This window comes from Balaenoptera physalus (genome assembly GCF_965194825.1).
Source record: "Balaenoptera physalus genome assembly, chromosome: 3".
NCBI classification, from domain to species: Eukaryota; Metazoa; Chordata; class Mammalia; order Artiodactyla; family Balaenopteridae; genus Balaenoptera; species Balaenoptera physalus.
In genome coordinates, this window is record NC_138890.1 from 90199997 (window position 1) to 90218823 (window position 18827).

At 40.6% G+C, this 18827-nt stretch overlaps 1 protein-coding gene across 8 annotated transcripts in view; it reads left to right on the forward strand.

The window, feature by feature from the left end:
* Positions 1-16895, forward strand: part of EFNA5 (ephrin A5) — a 277419-nt gene extending 260524 nt beyond the window's left edge. For 2 of the 8 annotated variants that reach the window (XM_082458270.1, XM_082458273.1), the window contains exons 3-5: positions 6698-6763; positions 7163-7243; positions 12484-16895. In XM_082458270.1, the coding sequence (XP_082314396.1) occupies positions 6698-6763; positions 7163-7243; positions 12484-12605 (269 nt within the window). In that variant the 3' untranslated portion in view covers positions 12606-16895. The remainder of the gene's footprint in view (positions 1-6697; positions 6764-7162; positions 7244-12483) is intronic. The other 6 variants (XM_082458272.1, XM_082458271.1, XR_014262466.1 and 3 more) reach the window with 5 other exon arrangements.
* Positions 16896-18827: the final 1932 nt, after the last annotated feature.

An 18827-nucleotide genomic window follows, 5' to 3' on the forward strand; every position in this document is an offset into this window, starting at 1 on the left:
TAAACCCGGGGCCAAAAGCAGGTTATTAAAACGTGACTTTTAAATCTCAAAAGGTAGACTGGTGAGATGTATTGCATCATAACTGGTGATTTTGTTTTTAATATGAAAATTAGGTATTGTGCTGCTTTTAAGAAGGGCAGATAGCCAGCTGCAAGTTGTTGCTGGGGTCTTCTTTCAAGAGGCCTAACTTTTGTTTTAAGACTTTTCCTGAGGATCTGGTAACCATTTTCCAAGAAGTCCATATGGCTTTGGTTAATCTCTATCCTATTCCCACCACTTCTTCTGTTACCCACCCTCCACCCACATACACAAAATGGATTTTATTGACTCATTAAATTCTACAAGACATTTTCCGTAGTACCATTTGTTTAAATGGGCTTTACTTCTTCAGCATTTATTGTGAAAAGAATATTAATGCTTAATTCTGCCATCGCCTGTCTAATTTACATATATCTATGTTGTATGTGAGACCACATGAAAACCTACAGAGGAAACACTGGGCTGTGCTAACAGCTAATAGCCCATCTTTTCTTTGGACTTGCACAAATTAAGAAATATCGTCTGTGGCAAACACAATGGAAAACTGTGTTTTTAATACCCGCCCCCCACACACACACTCATTTCTTTGGAAAATAAGCAGCTGATTATTTTTTAAAAATAAAATTTCCCAAAGTACCCAGGTTGACAAGGGACACAGAAAAGGAGAAGGATTTGGCTTTTGGAATTACGATTTGAGGATGAATAAGGTTAGGCAGAGGGATGATAAAATGAACTAATGAGTACAGGATTGGGCCTGAAAATGTGAAGAAAATATGAGAATCTCACCCCTCTCCTTCTAAACTTTCGGCTCCTTATGAAGAAGAACATTTGTTTCCTTGATTGCTTTTGAGTTGCTTAAAATCTCACGATGTTTATATTTAATTTGAGAGTCTGTGTAAAAGATAAATAGGAGTTTTTTGATACGAAGAGAAATTTTAACTTATTATTTAAAGTCCTTTTATTTCCGGTGTTTTCAAGCCCATCTTTATATTCTATTTCTCACATTTGAGGAACAGCATTCTCTCTTATGATTTAAGTTTACGTTCTTGTATCAAAGCTCATTTAGGTTCCCCCAGCAATTTGGAGTTAATGTGAGGCATCATGCTAATTACGAGAAACGGCACAGGCTGTGGCTACATTAGCAAAAGCTAAGTGGCATGGGGAGGAAAATGAAAAACAGTTTTTAAATGCTGGAGTGAAAACAAATAGAGATGTCTTGTAGTGTTTCCTCAACAGCAGTTTATAATTACCTCTCTTCAAGGCCTGTTTTAAGTGGACTTGTACCAGTAGCTTGAAAAGTAAACTGCTAAGGGGTGCGTTTGTTTAGACGTGGCAGCAGAATCAGGGAGCAGCTGCTGGGGGAGCCTTCAGCACAGTGCACTCCGGTGCCTCAGTCCTGAAGCCTCAAGTGGGCATGGGAAACCCTTGATTGCACAGCATTATGTCAGTTAGCTCTTAAGCCCCGAATTTGTGGCTAAGACAGCGTTTATTATTTCACAGTTTCTGTGGGTCATGAATCCAGGGGCAGCTTAGCTAGGTCCTCTGGGTCTGGGTCTCTCCCAAAGCAACAGTCATCTGAAGGCTCGGCTGAGAAGGATTCAATTAGTAGCTCACTCGCATGATTGTTAGCTGGACTCTGTTCCTTGCGGGTTGTTGCACTTGAGGCGTCAGTTCCTTGCACGCGCTTGTCTGGAAGTCTCCCTCTGCTCCTTGCCATGTGGGTGGGCCTTTCCACTGAGAATCTCACAGTATGGCACCTTGCTTCAGAAGGTGAGCGAGAGTGCTAAGGAGGAGGAGGGCACAGTCTTTTACAACATAATCGAAGAAGTGACATCCCATCACTTTTGCTGTATTCTACTCACCAGAAGCAAGAAACCAGGGCCAGCCCACTCTCAAGGGGAGGGGCAGACACAGCGCATGCATACCGGGTGCGGACTGTTGGAGCTAGGTCAGAAGTTGCCTGCCACAAGCAGGATGCCACATCCTGATGGGCCCACAGTTAATTGTGATGTGAATGCTACAAATATTTGCAATGCTAAATACAGCCTTTGGAAGTACTGATTTGGAGGCATTGAATGTGGTCCCCTTTATGTATCAAAGTGGCTGATAAGTGCTGAGCGGTGCTCACCTGAGCCCCAGCAGAGCAAGCAAACAGGTTTTCAGGAATGGCTGAAGTTAGAGCTCCTGTCTGAGGTCATGCAACAGAGTGAAGATAAGCAGCCCTTTTTTAGCAGGTTACTCTAAACACGGAGAACCAGAGGGCCCCTAGATTATATTTCGTTATGTGTTGTAAGGTTTTGATGGGTACTTTGCAGATCATTAGGGGGAAGGGACTCTGTGGATTGATTTATAAAGTTGCTATTAAGATCGTGGAATGGGAGGCTGCGCTTGTTTTAATGGTCCCCTCACCCCTACTCCCAGCTTCCTGACTCCAAATGTACATTTTCAGCAGTAAACTGAGTAAAGGGATATGAATTCGGATTATGTGACAAATGTTTAAGACATGAATTGAATTTCTCATTTTAATCTGACAAATTCTATTTTAAAATCCATATATCTTTTTTTTTTATTGAAGTATGGTCGATTTACAATGTTGTGTTAGTTTCTGGTGTACAGCAAAGTGATTCAGTTATATATATATATATATATATATTTCAGATTGTTTTCCATTATAGTTTATTACAAGATATTGAGTATAGTTCCCTGAGCTACACAGTAGGACCTTGTTGTTTATCTATTTTATATGCAGTAGTTTGTATATTGTAATCCCAAACTCCCTCCCCCCTTTTCCCTGGTAACCATAAGTTTGTTTTCTATGTCTGTGAGTCTGTTTCTGTTTTGTAAATAAGTTCATTTGTGTTGTATTTTAGATTCTACATATAAGTGATATCATATGATATTTATCTTTCTCTGTCTGGCTTACTTCACTTAGTATGATAATCTCTAGGTCCATCCATGTCACTGCAGATGGCATTATTTCATTCTTTTTTATGGCTGAGTAATATTCCATTGTATAAATATATACACATCTTCTTTATCTTTCCATCTGTCCGTGGACGTTTAGGTTGCTTCCATGTCTTGGCATTGTAAATAGTGCTGCTGTGAACATTGGGGTACATGTATCTTTTCGAATTAGAGTTTCCTCTGGATATATGCCCAGTAGTGGGACTGCTGGGTCATACAGTAGTTCTATTATAAGTTTTTTAAGGAACCTCCATACTGTTCTCCATAGTGGCTGCACCAATTTACATTCCCACCAACACTGTAGGAGGCTTCCCTTTTCTCCACACCCTCTCCAGCACAGAAAATCCAAATATCATTATAGGAAGAGTTCAGGTCTAGGTTTTCTTCCCCTGTTGCAGGTGAAGACCCCTTTTTGGTTGCTAAAGCTCCAATTTGGGAACTTAGGGATGAAATGTTATAATTCTTTTGTCCCAGTTGCTGTTGGTTGGCTTCTGGAGGACCTGTAAAGCCTGGATAAAATTCCCTCTGATATACACTCCCGGGACACCCTCACATGCCCAGATGAAGCTCATGCAAACCTCAGTTACCACATGGATGCCTCCTGGTCCCTAAACTGTGTTTCCTACCTATGTCCTCAGCTGGGATAAGCACAGCACAAGGACAGAAACAGTTTGTCTTTTACATCTTTGCGTCCATAGCACCTAACAGGGCAACTGTGCATAGCAGCAGTTTAAAAAGTGTTTGAGTGGATAGATAAAGCTGCAGTAATATATAATACATGGTAGTAATTATTCACTATCATCAGTTTCCAAACGTTCACTATTAATTTTCTAAGGAAAACAGCATATTGTTTTAACTAAAATAATGTTGCCTATTATAAAATGATGTGTGTCTCTAGAATCATAGAGATCAATAATACCGACCTCCTGACAAAGGCCAGACACATTTTAAGTTTTTACTGTCCATCTTCAATCTTGCTCATAATTGATCCCAAGAGGATTTTCTTTATAAATTTACTTGTGTGACTATTACATTTTTCAGTTCCTCTGTTTTGTGTTTTTAATGCTTCAAGCCTCTGCTTTGTTGTTTAGGTGTGACTAGTAAAGTACTTTCATATTACCTTATATATTCAAATATTACTAATAATTAATAATAATCGCTCTTAGTAAGTGGTATAAAGGCACCCTCTATTTGTCAGGCAAGAGGTGTGGGGTTAAGAAACCTGGAACATGACATGGAATAAAGCCACACTCCCAGTTTTTTAAAGCTTGCATAAAAAATTGAGTTTTGCTGACACACGGGAAAAGTTTTTATGCCTTCTGGTATCATTTTTGTTTTTCAACGTGGCAAACAAGGAACCCAAGTTATACCGACTTAGGTTAAGATTTCATGAGCTCAGGTCGGAGGCTGTAGAGTCAAGTGACTTAATGTAATCTGCACTGTGTACTCACATTATATGTCTATATTCTTTGTTCATCAGTCTTTCTAAGGATTAGAGTATAATAGTCAAACAGCATCATAAGGTATCAGTAACGTTATCATTGTCATACAGCTTTTCTGGTGATAGAGAGGAGATGAGGAACTAAGGGAGAAGTCTGATGGGGAAGAGAGGTCTTTATATAAATATAAGTACATTTAATATTCTTAGTGTACAGAATAATATAGCTCATCCAGTAACTAAGGCTAATTGTCCCTCTTTGCGAGCTGGTGAGAGAACTCTCTTGAATTTTTCCTGGACAGTTTATCATTTGTTGATGTTTAGTTATTCCAGCGTGCCCCACAATGATTGATTTTTATGTCCTGGATTTATAGAATTTCTCCTATATATAAATCTGAAAAATGTGTGCTAACTCTAAGAAGTTCCCCCACTAAAACAAACATTTGATCTTGCCTTGAGCCTGTTATATCTTACAGTATCATCAGTAAAATCAGCTATTGCATGTGGTAAATCAAGTTCACGAGGCTTGCAGTAAGTTCATCTCAGCTCAGAAATCCATAAGCACAGCAGCGTAAATATCCATGTGTCACTTTTTCACACCACCTCTCATAAATAAGATATAAACTATCTCAAGAACCCATGGTTTTTCTAATGAATTGGAGTCACCTATGTGTACTGTATTTGTGACATGCACATTTGCACTTGGGGTCCACAGGAAGGACATCATTTCCTGGATCAAACCACAGAGTGCAAATATTGTGCCCTAAATAACACACTAGTTACTGTAAATGTCAGTAGAGGGAGTTTTTCCGACTTTGATTTAATGAAAGCCTACAGCAAAGCCAGCTGTTAGCACTTCTTAACTGCTTGTCAGAGCGAACACGAAGATGAGGAGGGCTGAAAACATTTTTTCTGTATCTACTTTGGTCTAAGAATTAAGAGAGTTTTCAACAGGTGTTGAATAGCGACACGGGGGTCCTTTCCAGCTTGATGTCTTTTAGGTGGTGACTGACTTTATATAAGTTCTCCTCCAGGATGTGGACCTGGAGTTACATGAGGAGATTGTTGGGAAATTAGTCTGGAGTTTGCATCTTGAATCCTCTCACCTGCAAAATCAGCATTTTGGTTTTCTGGGCTCACCGTGAGGGACAGTAAGAATAGAGGAGGGAGAAGGCACACTGAACACTGGTCCTCGCTTTGTCACTGAGGGTATTACCAAACTAATTGTGAGCCATGTGTATTTTGACTGATATCATCTGCTCTTTCTGAACAAAGAAAACACTTGAAGCAAATACATAGGGAAGAAAGTATGCAGCACTCATTTCTGTAATTTTTGTCATCTCTAGAATGCATGTGTAAACATATGTGATTGTTAAGGGTCTTACTGCCTTGGAAATCCCTTTGACGTTATGCTGGGTATACTGAGGGGCGATCATCTTTCAAACGCAGGGGAGGTTTACAGTCTTATTATCTTGAAGAGGAGAAGAAAGTTTCTTCCTCAAATGATTTATAACTTGAAACATGTTGTCATGTTTTGGTAAGCCCACTTTATTAATTCCATCCATCTCTGTGGCAAATTTTTAAAAATAAATGTACCATTGCAACCCAGTACTTTCTCAATAGCATATTGTACTTATAATAGCTTGATGGAAGTTGCTGGGTTCGGTTTAGTCATACAGAATGTGGAGCCAAGTTCTGAGTAAAACCTCTAATTGAATTACCTGCAAAGCACTGACAGACAGGCTTTCAGGACAGACAGAGCTTTGCTTTCCCCAGCAGAACTAGGTCATGTTGAAGTTGGCCTTGTAACTGTTAACTGGATTTTGCCAACGCTTACACCCTGGGCTCTGGTGGCTGCGGGCCCCTTTCCTGCAGCAGAGGAGGAGCTCTCTATGAAAGCAGGAGGACTCGGGCGTTATCTTCGTATTTTAGAGAAAACTGATTACGGATCAAGTTAAACGCAAGAGCCTTTGAAATAAGAATCCAAAGTATTCTTCTGTAGATTACCAATGTTCTTGCATGATTCTTTCTTTATTGTATTGCAAAGGAAAGATAGGTATAGGAAAGTAGCCCTTTCGATAGCAGTCAGTCAGTGTCAGTCTGAAAAGTATTTCTGTTTTCATCTTCTGGGAAGAATTAGAGTAAGCGCCCATTGTTCATGAAAGAATTTACTGTGGACCATTTGCATTTGAAAATGAATAATCTGGTGGTGGTCTCTCCTTTCTCTCTTGCTCTCTCTTTTTGTCTTTTCCACAGCCTCTGCAATCCCAGATAATGGAAGACGGTCCTGTCTAAAGCTCAAAGTCTTTGTGCGACCAACAAGTAAGTTCACTAAAATGAGCTTCCGAGGGTGGCTTCACTGCGCATGCTCTATTGTGTGGTCTGGTTCACAGCGGTAAAACTTTTTTTTACTGTAAATCCTGTGTGGTATCTGTTTTGTATTATCAACATCCATGTTTCAGTTTTCATCATATTTTTTCTCATTATTTTTCATGATGCCTTTATTTTAAGTACACAGCAGTTGCTAACTTGTTGTTTCTCAGACTGTTGTACGTGCACAGCAAATGGGAACAATATTGGCATTTGGATACATGCCACTGATTGTAAAACAGTCTCTCCATAAGTAAAAGGAAAAATTAGAGAGAAAGAAAAAAGAAAGAAACGGGAGTTTAAGGGTGTCTTCACTAACATATTTGGCTGTTATCTCTATTTTTGTTATAGATAGCTGTATGAAAACTATAGGTGTTCATGATCGTGTTTTCGATGTTAACGACAAAGTAGAAAATTCATTAGAACCAGCAGGTTAGTATGCTTAGAGAATCTCTCTTAACAAATGCATCTCTCTCTGGTGCTTCAGTACTTTTTTTCCTTTCTTCCTCTCCGCATGTTTGCATGTTACAGTTGCTCTGCTTTTGCTCATTGCTAGCAATGCTAATATTACTTATATTCTACCTCATTCCTCCAGTATCTCTGTGTAATGCATGTTAGATAAATTATGACTTTTCTTTTTTTTGACATGGGTTTGATACAATGCAGTATCCTAGTATAGAAGCCCCATCAGAATGCTAAACGTCTCACTACTTTTTTACCATATCCTCTGAGCATGCTGGTGAATCACTGTGACTATTAATGGATCTGTTTTCATGTAAGACAGAAAAAAATGTCTACTGTATGTGCTTATAAAACTTTACTTTTATATTATATCCAAACCTATGGATAAAAGTCATAAGACCAGTGCACAAAATAGCAACTAATTCAACCTATTTAGTTTTCTCTAGAAATTCACATGCATCATTGAACTGATCTAAAGGACTTCATTTTACTTCAAATATTATTTGTGCTGTTGTCAATAGAAATAGGTCTGGAGAAGCATAATCATGTTGCCTCCTAACACCACAAAGTCAGGCACCTGCTGCTCCCACAAACGTATCCGCAGTAGTCTGTCGAGCCAAACATGATCCTTGATAACTGAGGCAAAACGAGTATCGAGGATAAGTAAATTTTTTCTACTGCTTCTATCTTCCATACACCCAAACTTTCCCATCACTATGAAGAAAAATAAAACCCACCAACGGGATCATTGAAGCCTTTGTACTGCAGCATACTGTGGATAATGTAAACTCTGTAAACTCTCCATTTGGTTATAAATTCAATCTGGCTCTTTAATGCAGCTGGACTGATTATGAGGTGGGGGAGCCCTCTATCCTCTGTTCTCTGAGTGTGCCTCAAAGCCCCTGGATGCCCACCTACCTGTGGTTTCCTTTCCTCACCCTACTTGCCTGAGATCTTCACTCGTTTCCTTACTTATCTCCTGTGACTATCTCAAAGCTTAAGGACAGTAGAATTATTTCCTCTTCCCAGAAAGTTGTAAGCCCCCTCTTATGTAAACAGAGACTTTTTTTTTTCACCTATTTGCAGTAGGACTTACCTTTCTGATGGCCCTGGAAATTAAAAGGTTGTGAGGTCCACTTTATCCTTTGAGTATTGTTACTGGGACACACAGTCAATGAGTCTCAGGGAGACTTACCTTGAGTAAATGTGGTGCCTCAGGACATACAATAGCTTCCACGTTGTAACTGACAGGAAGAGTTAGGCTTTTCCCCCGAGCATTCCTGTTTTTCTAAGGCAGGCATCTTATCTAGAGCACAGAGGAGAGGTGTGTACAATAAGCTCTCAGAGGCCATAGTGGCTCCCCAGGGATCCGTTAGCTGCTTTAGAAAGTTGCAAGGAATGAGTGCTGACATGGAGACATTTTAATTGTGTTCTGGAAATCTAGAAGCATTACTGTGGCTTTTCAAGGTTCCAGACTCCTCACAAGCTTGAGGACTTGGGCCATCACAGGATCTGTGAGTGAGATGAGATCTTTTAAGGACCCCAGAGTCTACACTCTTCCTTTTGTAACTTGCCCAGGCCATGCAGCTAGTTACACACAGATCCAGGTGTAATACTCATATTTCTCAACTCCCATTCCTACATTAGTATAAAAGGATTCTCTTACCATTGCTAGACATAGAGATGTCCATGGAGAGAACTTTACTATCTTGGCTTTGTTCATAAGTCACGTGTAGGCTGAGCGGCAGGGTTGGGCATGTTATAAGTTACCCTGAATTAAGAGTTTTTGATGCACACCGTTGCAGAATGTAGGCAGAGCTTTCCAGTAACCTTTTTTCCAGGTAAATTCCACTGCCTGTCGGGAAAGCAAGAGGCTGTTTAGAAACATAACAGATTGCATGTTTTTCACTGGTAATGAAGAGGCACACTGAGGACTGTTCGGACATTAGGAAAACTACCTTTGAATTCAACTAATGATAAAATGCAAGATACTAACATGCATTCATATGTGAACATATTTCACTGTCTTTGGGGAAACAGACTCTTTTTTCAGTGAGCATTTAAATCCATGATGGCCCCCAAATCTATACACCTGTAACTGATAGAAGTTTGCAAAGCTTCGACAGAATGTGGTTAGACTGTGTGTGTGTTGGGGAGAGGCATGCAGGTGTGCTTGCAGGAAGAAGCTCCCTGAGTCAGTTGTGACTATATTTAAGGGTGTTCTGGTGATCACCTTCACTAAAAAAGTAAGACAAGGTTGAACTACGATCCCTGGCTGCACGAATGCAATAATAGATTTGATACTTCCCTGTACTCCTTAGAAAATTCATACTTGCAGCTCCGCACCCACTGTGCTGGATGGTTGAGTGCAGACCCAGACTTTATGAAGCCAGCAAGGCTGAAAGGATTCCACTGCATGTTCTCAGCAATGTATACTAATTCACCTGTCTTTGGAATGTATTTGTCTTTTTTGTTTGCTTGTACACTCTGCCTGCCAGTTTCCTATCATCAGGGATACAGGATGATCTCAGGGCAGACACTGACACATAATATGCTCCAAAATATTGCTAGTATTCTCTCAGTTAACCCCTGAAACCCTCATGTTGTGGAATCCTGTAGCCAGGAGGCAAGACTTGATTTGGCTTCTGAAGAGAAGTATTTTCTTTTTCCAAGCCACATTCACTGTTACAAGTTTTAGAAATTCTCTCATGTTTAGGTGTAATTTCCATTGGGATAGATTCGGCTTATGAATTCCTCTTTAGAATTCTGAAATTGCTCAGACTTACCTAAATAACAAAGAGCCTGTTTTTCATTTTGCTTCCTGGGGGCCGTAGAATCTCCCAACGCTGATTCCCTGTTTAATCAAAGGATGCTGTGTAGAAACCTGGGCCGGGACCAGTGTTACAGTGAGAAGAGAAGAACCCTGGTCCCCTAAGGGGACTGATTTTTCTCCTTTGGGGGCAAGAGGGTACTTACGGGTTGGTTGCTTAGAAAAAGGCTAATTCCAAAGATGGCCATGATTCGAGGATCAAAAGGCACATTGGCCTCATGGCTTCTCTTACATGATAAACAAACGCTTCCGTCTCAAAGGTGTGCAAGGTTCATTCCCCCACCTTGTGCTGCGTGGGCTAGAGCACGGACAGCCCTCGCTGAGCACTCTGGTCAGACTGAGAGGCGAGCCCCCTTCAGGCTCACAGCTGAGTATCGACGTGTTCCTTGGGTGCCTCTTTTCTCAGTGCACTTCCAAACTTTACAAGGAAGAGGACTGGGTAACGTGTTGGGGAAGATAAGACTGAGAAGAACCCAAGAGCTGATGTAATTTCAGGTGTATGAATATAAGTGGTATTTCACAATGAACTCTGGAATCCTCTGGGTTTATGGTTCTTTCACAGTTAAGCCTGAAGTACTCTATTATTCCGAATAACAACAGGTTGGTGCTCTTAAGACAGTGATTTGGATTTTCTTTTCAGGGCTGTTGAGGGCATTTATGTCTACCTCCTAACTACAGATTTAATACATCTGCAAGGCTAAGAAACAGCAGAGAAAAGAGTCCACAAGTATTTGACTGCATCATGTGGGGCTTTATATTATTTTCCCCTGCATCCATTTAACTTCCCCTTCTTGCTCCCTAACCTTTTCTAGTCTCCTAAGCTAATAGGTATTCCATGCAGGTTTGCTAAGGTCCAGGAGAGGAGAGCAAATCTGACACAGGGATGCAGCAGCTTCTACACGTGGGGACAGGCTAAAATGACACGAGCACTCCAGAGCAGAAGCCTCGATGCTGAGAAGACATATTTCTAAGTTCATATAGGGAGTGGATGTAAGGAACAGAAACAGCCCACGTGAGCATACCTGAAGGAGAGGCCAGCCTGAGCCTGAAAGCTGGTCGCTTTAGGACAAATAACAGGGAGTGGGACTCCGCCTAGTAAAGAAAAAGCATCCCTGTTGTGACGTGCTGTGTGATGTGAAAACAGAAATGAATGTAATAGAATAGAGTTAATCCATTAAGGTGTTCGAGGTGGGTCATTCAGGGATATCTAGGGATTATCCTTTGAGGTCTACAGAATTGGGAACAACCACTAGAGTCTCACTTGTACCCATTCTCTCTGACTGACCATAGAGTGAATCCAGCCTGACAATCGCTGAGCTCCTACGGGAAGTTCTCCTGATGCTAAAATAAAATCTACCAAAGAATCCCACTGGGGGCCCCACGTGTAGTTCAGAGATCACTGAGTCTAAGAGCACGAGTTACGCCAGGTAGAAGGAAGAAGACCGGCAACAGCAGAGCATAGCATGGCTCATAGGCAAGCCTCCAGTCTATCTTTGGGTACTAATTGCTGCAAAGTTCCTGTTTCGAAGTTAAGCCTGTTAATCACGCAGCTCAGGAAGGCTATCCAAAGTCAGAGGCAGTCTCATAGAACACTTTATAGCGAAATAAAAGAAGCTTACCTCACTTAATCCATTTTATTTAGAGGAAAATTTGCATCCACACTGATAATTTATGTGCCCAGCTTCAGCCTGACAAAAATAAAAATAGTCAAGTTCAAGTAATTTAATCCTGGAGATACAGGGTTTGTAATAGAAATAGCACCATAATTGATTCCTAATTGTAGGCAAGCCAGCGGGCACCAATTTATTTAGGTTTAGTGAGCATTACGTGTAGTTTAGTTAAAATGCTGTTGTTTTGGCATTTAATTCTTCACATTTGAAAATTCATCTAGACATCCAACAACCAGGCATTCAACACTAATCCTATGAAACCGCTAAAAAGAGGAAAAAGGGCAGCCCATTCTGGTTAACCACTAATATGCCAACATTAACTGCATCCTGCCACCCCTGCCCCCGTTACTCGCTTCTCCATGGCATATTGGGTTTAAAAGGTACATTCAGATACCAAGTTTGTGCATGGTGTGTTTGTTTGACTGCTAGCAAACCCGAGTAGCTCACGTGCCAAAGGTTACAGTGTGTGCACATTTTTCACCTCAGTTTTTACGGAAAGTATTAATATTGCCAAGAAAGTCCAATTTCCTCTGCCTCTCCTTTGTTTGCTGTAAATAATGAGTGATTATGCAGACATGAAAGTCAATGGTGGCACAAGGTTCATTACCCTACTTTGCAGAGGGTGGCGCGGTCTGTTAACAGCAGGCTGCTGCAAGAGAGTTATTAAGGATGTGAAATCTCATTGGAATGTGTGCTTTCTATTTGAACAGATGATACCGTACATGAGTCAGCCGAGCCATCCCGCGGCGAGAATGCGGCACAAACACCGAGGATACCCAGCCGCCTTTTGGCAATCCTGCTGTTCCTCCTGGCGATGCTTTTGACATTATAGCACCGTCTCCTCCCGTCACCTGTCACAGAAAACATCAGGGTCTTGGAACACCAGAGATCCACCCAACTGCTCATCCTAAGAAGGGATTTGTTATTGGTTTTTTGGCAGATGTCAGATTTTTTGTTTTCTTTCTTTCAGCCTGAATTCTAAGCAACAACTTGGGGCCGGGGGAGCTAACACAGTTGCTGCCTCCCTCACCTCACCCCACCCCTGCCCTTGCCTTCTCTCACCCCTTGCAAATTAGATGGACTCCAGATGAAAATGCCCAATGGTTATAGCGACAGCCGTGGTCGTCTGCTCCTGTGCATTCTCCTCCGAGAGCTCACCTCCTCTAGCGCAGTGTCAGCGGTACGTGGACGAGGAAGGATAGTGGCAGATGCAGCCGGTGATGCCGAGGCCCAGGAGGGTTTTCCTCTCCCATGCAATACTTACTTACGCCTTCTCATTCAGGACTGTAAGATGATCGTGCAGGGCATCATGTCACCATGTCAAGTCCAGAGGGGAGGTATTAAGAATAGATATAATATTACACCATTTCCTCTAGGAGTGTGTAAATGAACAGGCTTCTGAAAGGTTGAGACACTGGTTTTCTGTTTTTTGTTTTTGTTTTTTTTAAAAGGTGACTGTCTTCTTAAAGCATTCTTGACAGCAAAACTTGTGCTCCGTAAAAGAAGCCTTTTGTCTAGGAGGCGGGTCGAGTGCCGGAATGTTAGCACAGAGCAAGTGTGAAAACACACTACGTTGGGTGGGGGATATATATGTGTGAGTGCCTCTAATTAATTTTTTTGGTGACTGGGCAGCGCACACCAGACTTTTTTTTTTCCTTTGAATACAGATCACCATGGTGCTACAACTTTTTTTTTTTTTTTTTTTTTTTTTTTTAAGAAACTGAAAGAGGCATTTTTACAAATAAAGTGACCTTCCCCGAGGCTGACAAGCCAGGGTTGATGAGTGTATATGGAATAGCTTTGGATACTCCTCTGGGGGAACAATATGTACCAAGGAAAGGGTGTCAGTGGCCAGAGGAGATGTAATTTGGCTTTGCTGGAGCGCCAGTGTGCTGTGGCCTTTCCCTGACTCCCACCCTCATACCCACACTTTGCTCCACACTCCATGACTACAGGGGCTCAGACACAAACCCCTGTCCCCAGAAGAGTCAATACTACTTGGGAGGGCTAAAGGGAAATTTGGAATAAAAATTCCAAAGTTTGGAACGAAAAAATTCAAGAGTTGATTTTATATTCTTTCCCTTTCTGACACAGCCTGAAGCGTAGGGGGAACATATGTTTATCTGTGGGAGATAAACAAGATGGAGTCCCAAAGACTTTAACAAACTATTTTTTTAAAAATCCACTAGAATAGAATATACATTATTTAGATATACTTTATGCTGAGAGTGAGTATATATGCTTGTCCTATTTAAACTTGTGAGAAAAAGTGGTATCCCTTGATACATTTAGAAATATGGGGGGGCTGCCCTGTTTCATTGTAGGGGTGGGCAAGAGGAGAGGAAATCAGCACGGCCAACAGGGATGTTCCCAGTCGATTACCAGGAAATGCAAGCCTTGGGGGTTGCTACTGGTGAGGCTGTCACGAACTTTGAACTCCAAAGCCTAGACAGGGAAAAGTGTCAGACCAATGGAAAAGAAAAGAAATCAAGCCTTTTTTGCTATTGCAGGACATGTCAATAGAAACCATGCCTTTCAAAACGAAACAAAAAATAAATGCAATGATCGTGTAAGATGTGAAAAACTGGAAGCGTTCCAGCACAATAAGGAATTTTTAATATACTGGGGTTTTTTTTTTTAATGTACATGTTAAAAAAGAGGGGTCATATTATGGATAGACTTCATGAATGGGAATTTGCTAAGAACTGTGAGTGGTTCTGAATTACAGAGATATGTGAATGAAAGGCAGCTGTTAAGGCGCTGCACGCTGGAGAGTTGTACACATGTTGAAATGTAATCTGGGCTTACCCAATCCGTTTGGAGTGGATGTTAATGCTGGGTCTGTTCGCACTTGGAACCATGTGAGAGGTTGCCAGCCTCTCCGATTAAATCCTATTCCCCCAGACATCAGGAACTTCTCTGGAGTGGCAGAGTCTTATCACAGAAGGCAGCCACGATTTCACTGAAACAAAAGTTCACAGCATTGGATTATTTTTTGCATTAACTATTTATATACTCAGAACTCTCAGTAATATCTAGTAATACTTCTTTTTTATTAATAGTTACAGGCTTGTTGGTCCAGTGGGATTTGGGTAGGGGGAAAAAGATGCCTTCTAAAATGGATCAATAGAACCAAAATAATATTGCATGTTCTATGACCACAAGGAAATTAAATGATCCTGTAATGATTCCAGTTAGTCATAACTACGTTATCAGTGCTAATTTCATTTTAGAAATGGTGACTTCTGTGGTTTTTCTAGCATTTGTCTCTAACAAATGATAAAATAATTAATTACTCATGGCCCTCTCTGCCATTGTCTTTCATTTTTAACAGTGAAATTAGACCCCCTCACCACTGTGCCGCTACAAATTAAATGTAAAAAAAAAAAAAAAAAGCAAGACTATCCACACCAGTAGACAATGTGCTTCTCTACCTAAAAGTGACGTAATTGTAGGTAACGCTTGCCATGGAGTTTTCAAGAAGACGATTGGTATCATGCAGTTTTCATCTTGTCCAAAAAGTGCTGGTGGCCTTTTGTGATGGTGTTACAACCCTCAGGGGGCTTAGGAGGATGTCGACGCAACTTTGTAGCAGCTTTTAATTTCAAAAACAATTCAAAAGTATGAAGGGCAGCCTTTGCTGCCTCTCAGCCCCAGTCAGTCAAACCCCAGCGACCTTTGCCCCTGGTTGCCAAGGGCTTTGCAACACGAAGCAGGGAAAATAAGGATCTGTCTGTTTAGTGGATACCGTGTATCCTTTAATAGACCAGGTAATAGTTCGTGTTAGTTTAGACTATTGTTTTGTACTGTACTTTCTTGGGTGGCAGAGGAAAGAAAAGTAAAACGTTAAAAAAAACTGCATTCTTTAAATTCTGTATTATTAGCAACCTCTGTTGTATATAGTGTTTGATAATAAAGTATTAATTTGATTCTTATGTCTTTTGTAAGTGAGAACAATAGTCTTTCAGGATACAAAACATGCATTGAGGCTTTGAAACATCCAATGTAGACGTGGCTAAGAAGAGTCACAAATGGCCGAGACACTGCTCCATACAGGACTCACGTGTGGTCGTCGCCTTCCCAATCTTAAGACTCCACCATCTTGGGACCTGAAACAACATGACTTTTTTGATCAACATTTTGTCCTCAATGTTTTCAAGGTCTGATGTTGGAGTCCTGTGGTGTTCTTCCCCCCAGCATGTTGGTTTGAAAAGGTTTAGGGAATTTAGTAACGGTTCTGTACTTTGGTTTGGTTTTCTGTTTGTGGTGGTTTTCATTCTTCCCCAGGAAGAGTCTTGTCAGTATCACGTGCAGCCCAAGCATGGGAAAGGTTTCAAACCAGTTCATTTAGGAAGGTTAAATGGGGGATCTTTCTCTCTGAGTCATTGTGAAAGGAAGAGTCACACAGTACCTGTGGACTTTCAGGGACTTTGTCTCTGGTGCCTTAGCAACGGCAGCAGCCATTTTTATTAGTTTCCCCAAAATTTAAAACAAAAAACAGTTTAAACCCCTACCCTCCATTCATTGCTCTCAGAGCTGTGATCACTAGTTTTTCTTTTGGAAACCACCTCCACCAACACCCCCGTTTGCCTACGCCCCCCCTTTTATTTCTTATGTTTACTTTTTCTGTCTCTCGCCTTCCTCCCACGTTTGGTTTTCCCTCAGAACCGTGAATGGGCAGGTCTGTCTCTGGTCTGGCATCACTGAGTTTTTCCCATGCATTTGCCCCAGAGCTGCTCGGATGTGAGACAAATCTCCCTACAATGGGCTTGCTCCCATTGTCTGTACAGTTTAATAGATGCTGGCATGTTGGAGGTTACCCATGAGTCCAAATCCGCTTTCCATGCTTACTCTTGACACCCCATTGAAGCCACTCATTGTGTGTGCGTCTGGGTGTGAAGTCCAGCTCCGTGTGGTCCTGTGCTTGTACTGCCCGCTTTGCAGTTCCTTTGCACTTACTCATCGAGTGCTGTTTTGAAATGCTGACATTATATAAACGTAAAAGAAAATGTAAAAAAAAAAAAAAAAACACACACAAACAAACCCATACGATCTGTATTTGTATATACACGTGTCCGTACAAGTATACCTAAATAAAAATTAAAGATTTTCATCATTTTAAGTGGAGCCCTCCTTCTACTTCTTTGTTCCTTGAATGACGCCTTTATTTCAGGGGCTACTTGTACTCTGCTGATTTTTTCAAAATCTTTGTGGACAGAAAAGATAATACGACATGCACAAGAGAAGGCCTGAGAAGGTCAAAGAATGTGCAGGGTTTGAAATGGTCAAGTATCTAGGCACATTCCAGTTATTCTGATGAGAAAATGGTGAGATTTCAGTCTTGTCTCAGTATTTGAGCCTTAAAATAGGCACTATGACAAGCCCTGCATCCTAAAACAAGTGTTAAATTCAAGAGCTAAACACAAATTATGTTCTTTTACTTCGCATGTATTTATCTATTTTTTTCACCTCATCAAGAAAAAGATAAAAATAATTTTACAGAAAATATACTTCCAAAAGAAAGAAAGAATGACAGTAACGACAGTAATCACCTCAGTACAATCCCAAGCCACAATTCTCACTACCAAGGAAAATTAACTTACTGCTGTGTGACCTTGGGCAAGTCACACAATATCTTTGGGACTCACTTTCCTTATCAGTTAATAACAAGGTTGTATAAGTGCTTTGATTTTTTAAATATTGCCCTTGCTGGACACTGTGAAGCCCATTCTGCATCTGAGAGATGTGAGTTTTTTGTCTTTGATGATGACATTGCTATAAGCACAATTTGAGAATTTCATCTGGAGAGGGAAAAAGCATCAAATGTCTGACAAAATAGACACCTAATGCATTTCAAGACTTGGCTTTAATTATACCATGTTAACATTAAACTCATTGAAAGCTTTTTATTATACTTAATTATTTGACAGGGCACTAAACACTAATTACAACTTACTGTAACCTTTTTTGCTAATGAAGAATGACAGCTTTATAGAATGAGGAACAACTCATTAAAAAAAGATGTACTGGACTACCTATGTGATATTTTCAAACCAGAACAGCATTACGTGGTCATTATCATCATCACCATCATCATCAAAAGCATTTAAGTGATCATGACATTGTGCTCAGCGCTATGCAGAATAAAGTTACTGTTTACAACCTGTACTTGTAAAGCTTACAACACAAGGCAGACATTACGTGTAAACATAACAGTAACGATTTATAGAGAAAATATAAAATTCAAGCATTTTTATTATACATAAATGAGAGAGGAGATAGATATTTTTAAAAGATAAAAGTGAGTGAAAAAAAAAGATCGGGATTTTCAGATTAGAAAGCTTAGAGTTAAAGGAAATTATCTTGTCAAAATGGGGTTAAGAGCTTCTTACAAAATAGAAATCTTGGTGGGTTAAAAAGCACTGTGGGCTTAAAAAGGACAGTGAAGTGCATGGAGTCAATTTTCATAGTAGCTACAAAGGTGACTCTGGAGATGAGAAAACCTGAGTATCATTGAAGCAAATTATGAGGAGACTGGTCCAGAGGAATCATCTTAGTGCCCTAAGAAAGTAGGGGAAGTGATGAAAAGATGACAACTTCAGATTCTGCTTTAGAGAATAATCATACACCTGTCCTGGAAGCTGAGACTGTATCTACATTGAATTGTGAGCTGTCCAGGATCTCAGCCAAGATGAAGCCTACATTTTCTTAGATTAGAGCAAAGGGATAAAGTGTAAAACGTGCAAAAGTGGGGACTAAGATCATTTGAAAGTGACTGTGAGTCCCTGATTAAAGAGGCCAGTTCCTGATCGATAGTGCTGCACACGTAACGGGAAAGCAGGCAGGACCGGAGATAGGACATGAGCAGTGCTGCAAGAACCACACTTTGGTAGCAAAGTATTTGGAATTCTTGAGTCACCTAAGTTGTTACACAAAAAGAATCAAAGGAGAAATTGTGGTGAGTAAGACACATATAAGTATTTGAATCTCTTATTCCAGTGATAATGATTAGAATCTTTCACCTCTTATTATAGGAATGTATATAACCTAGGTG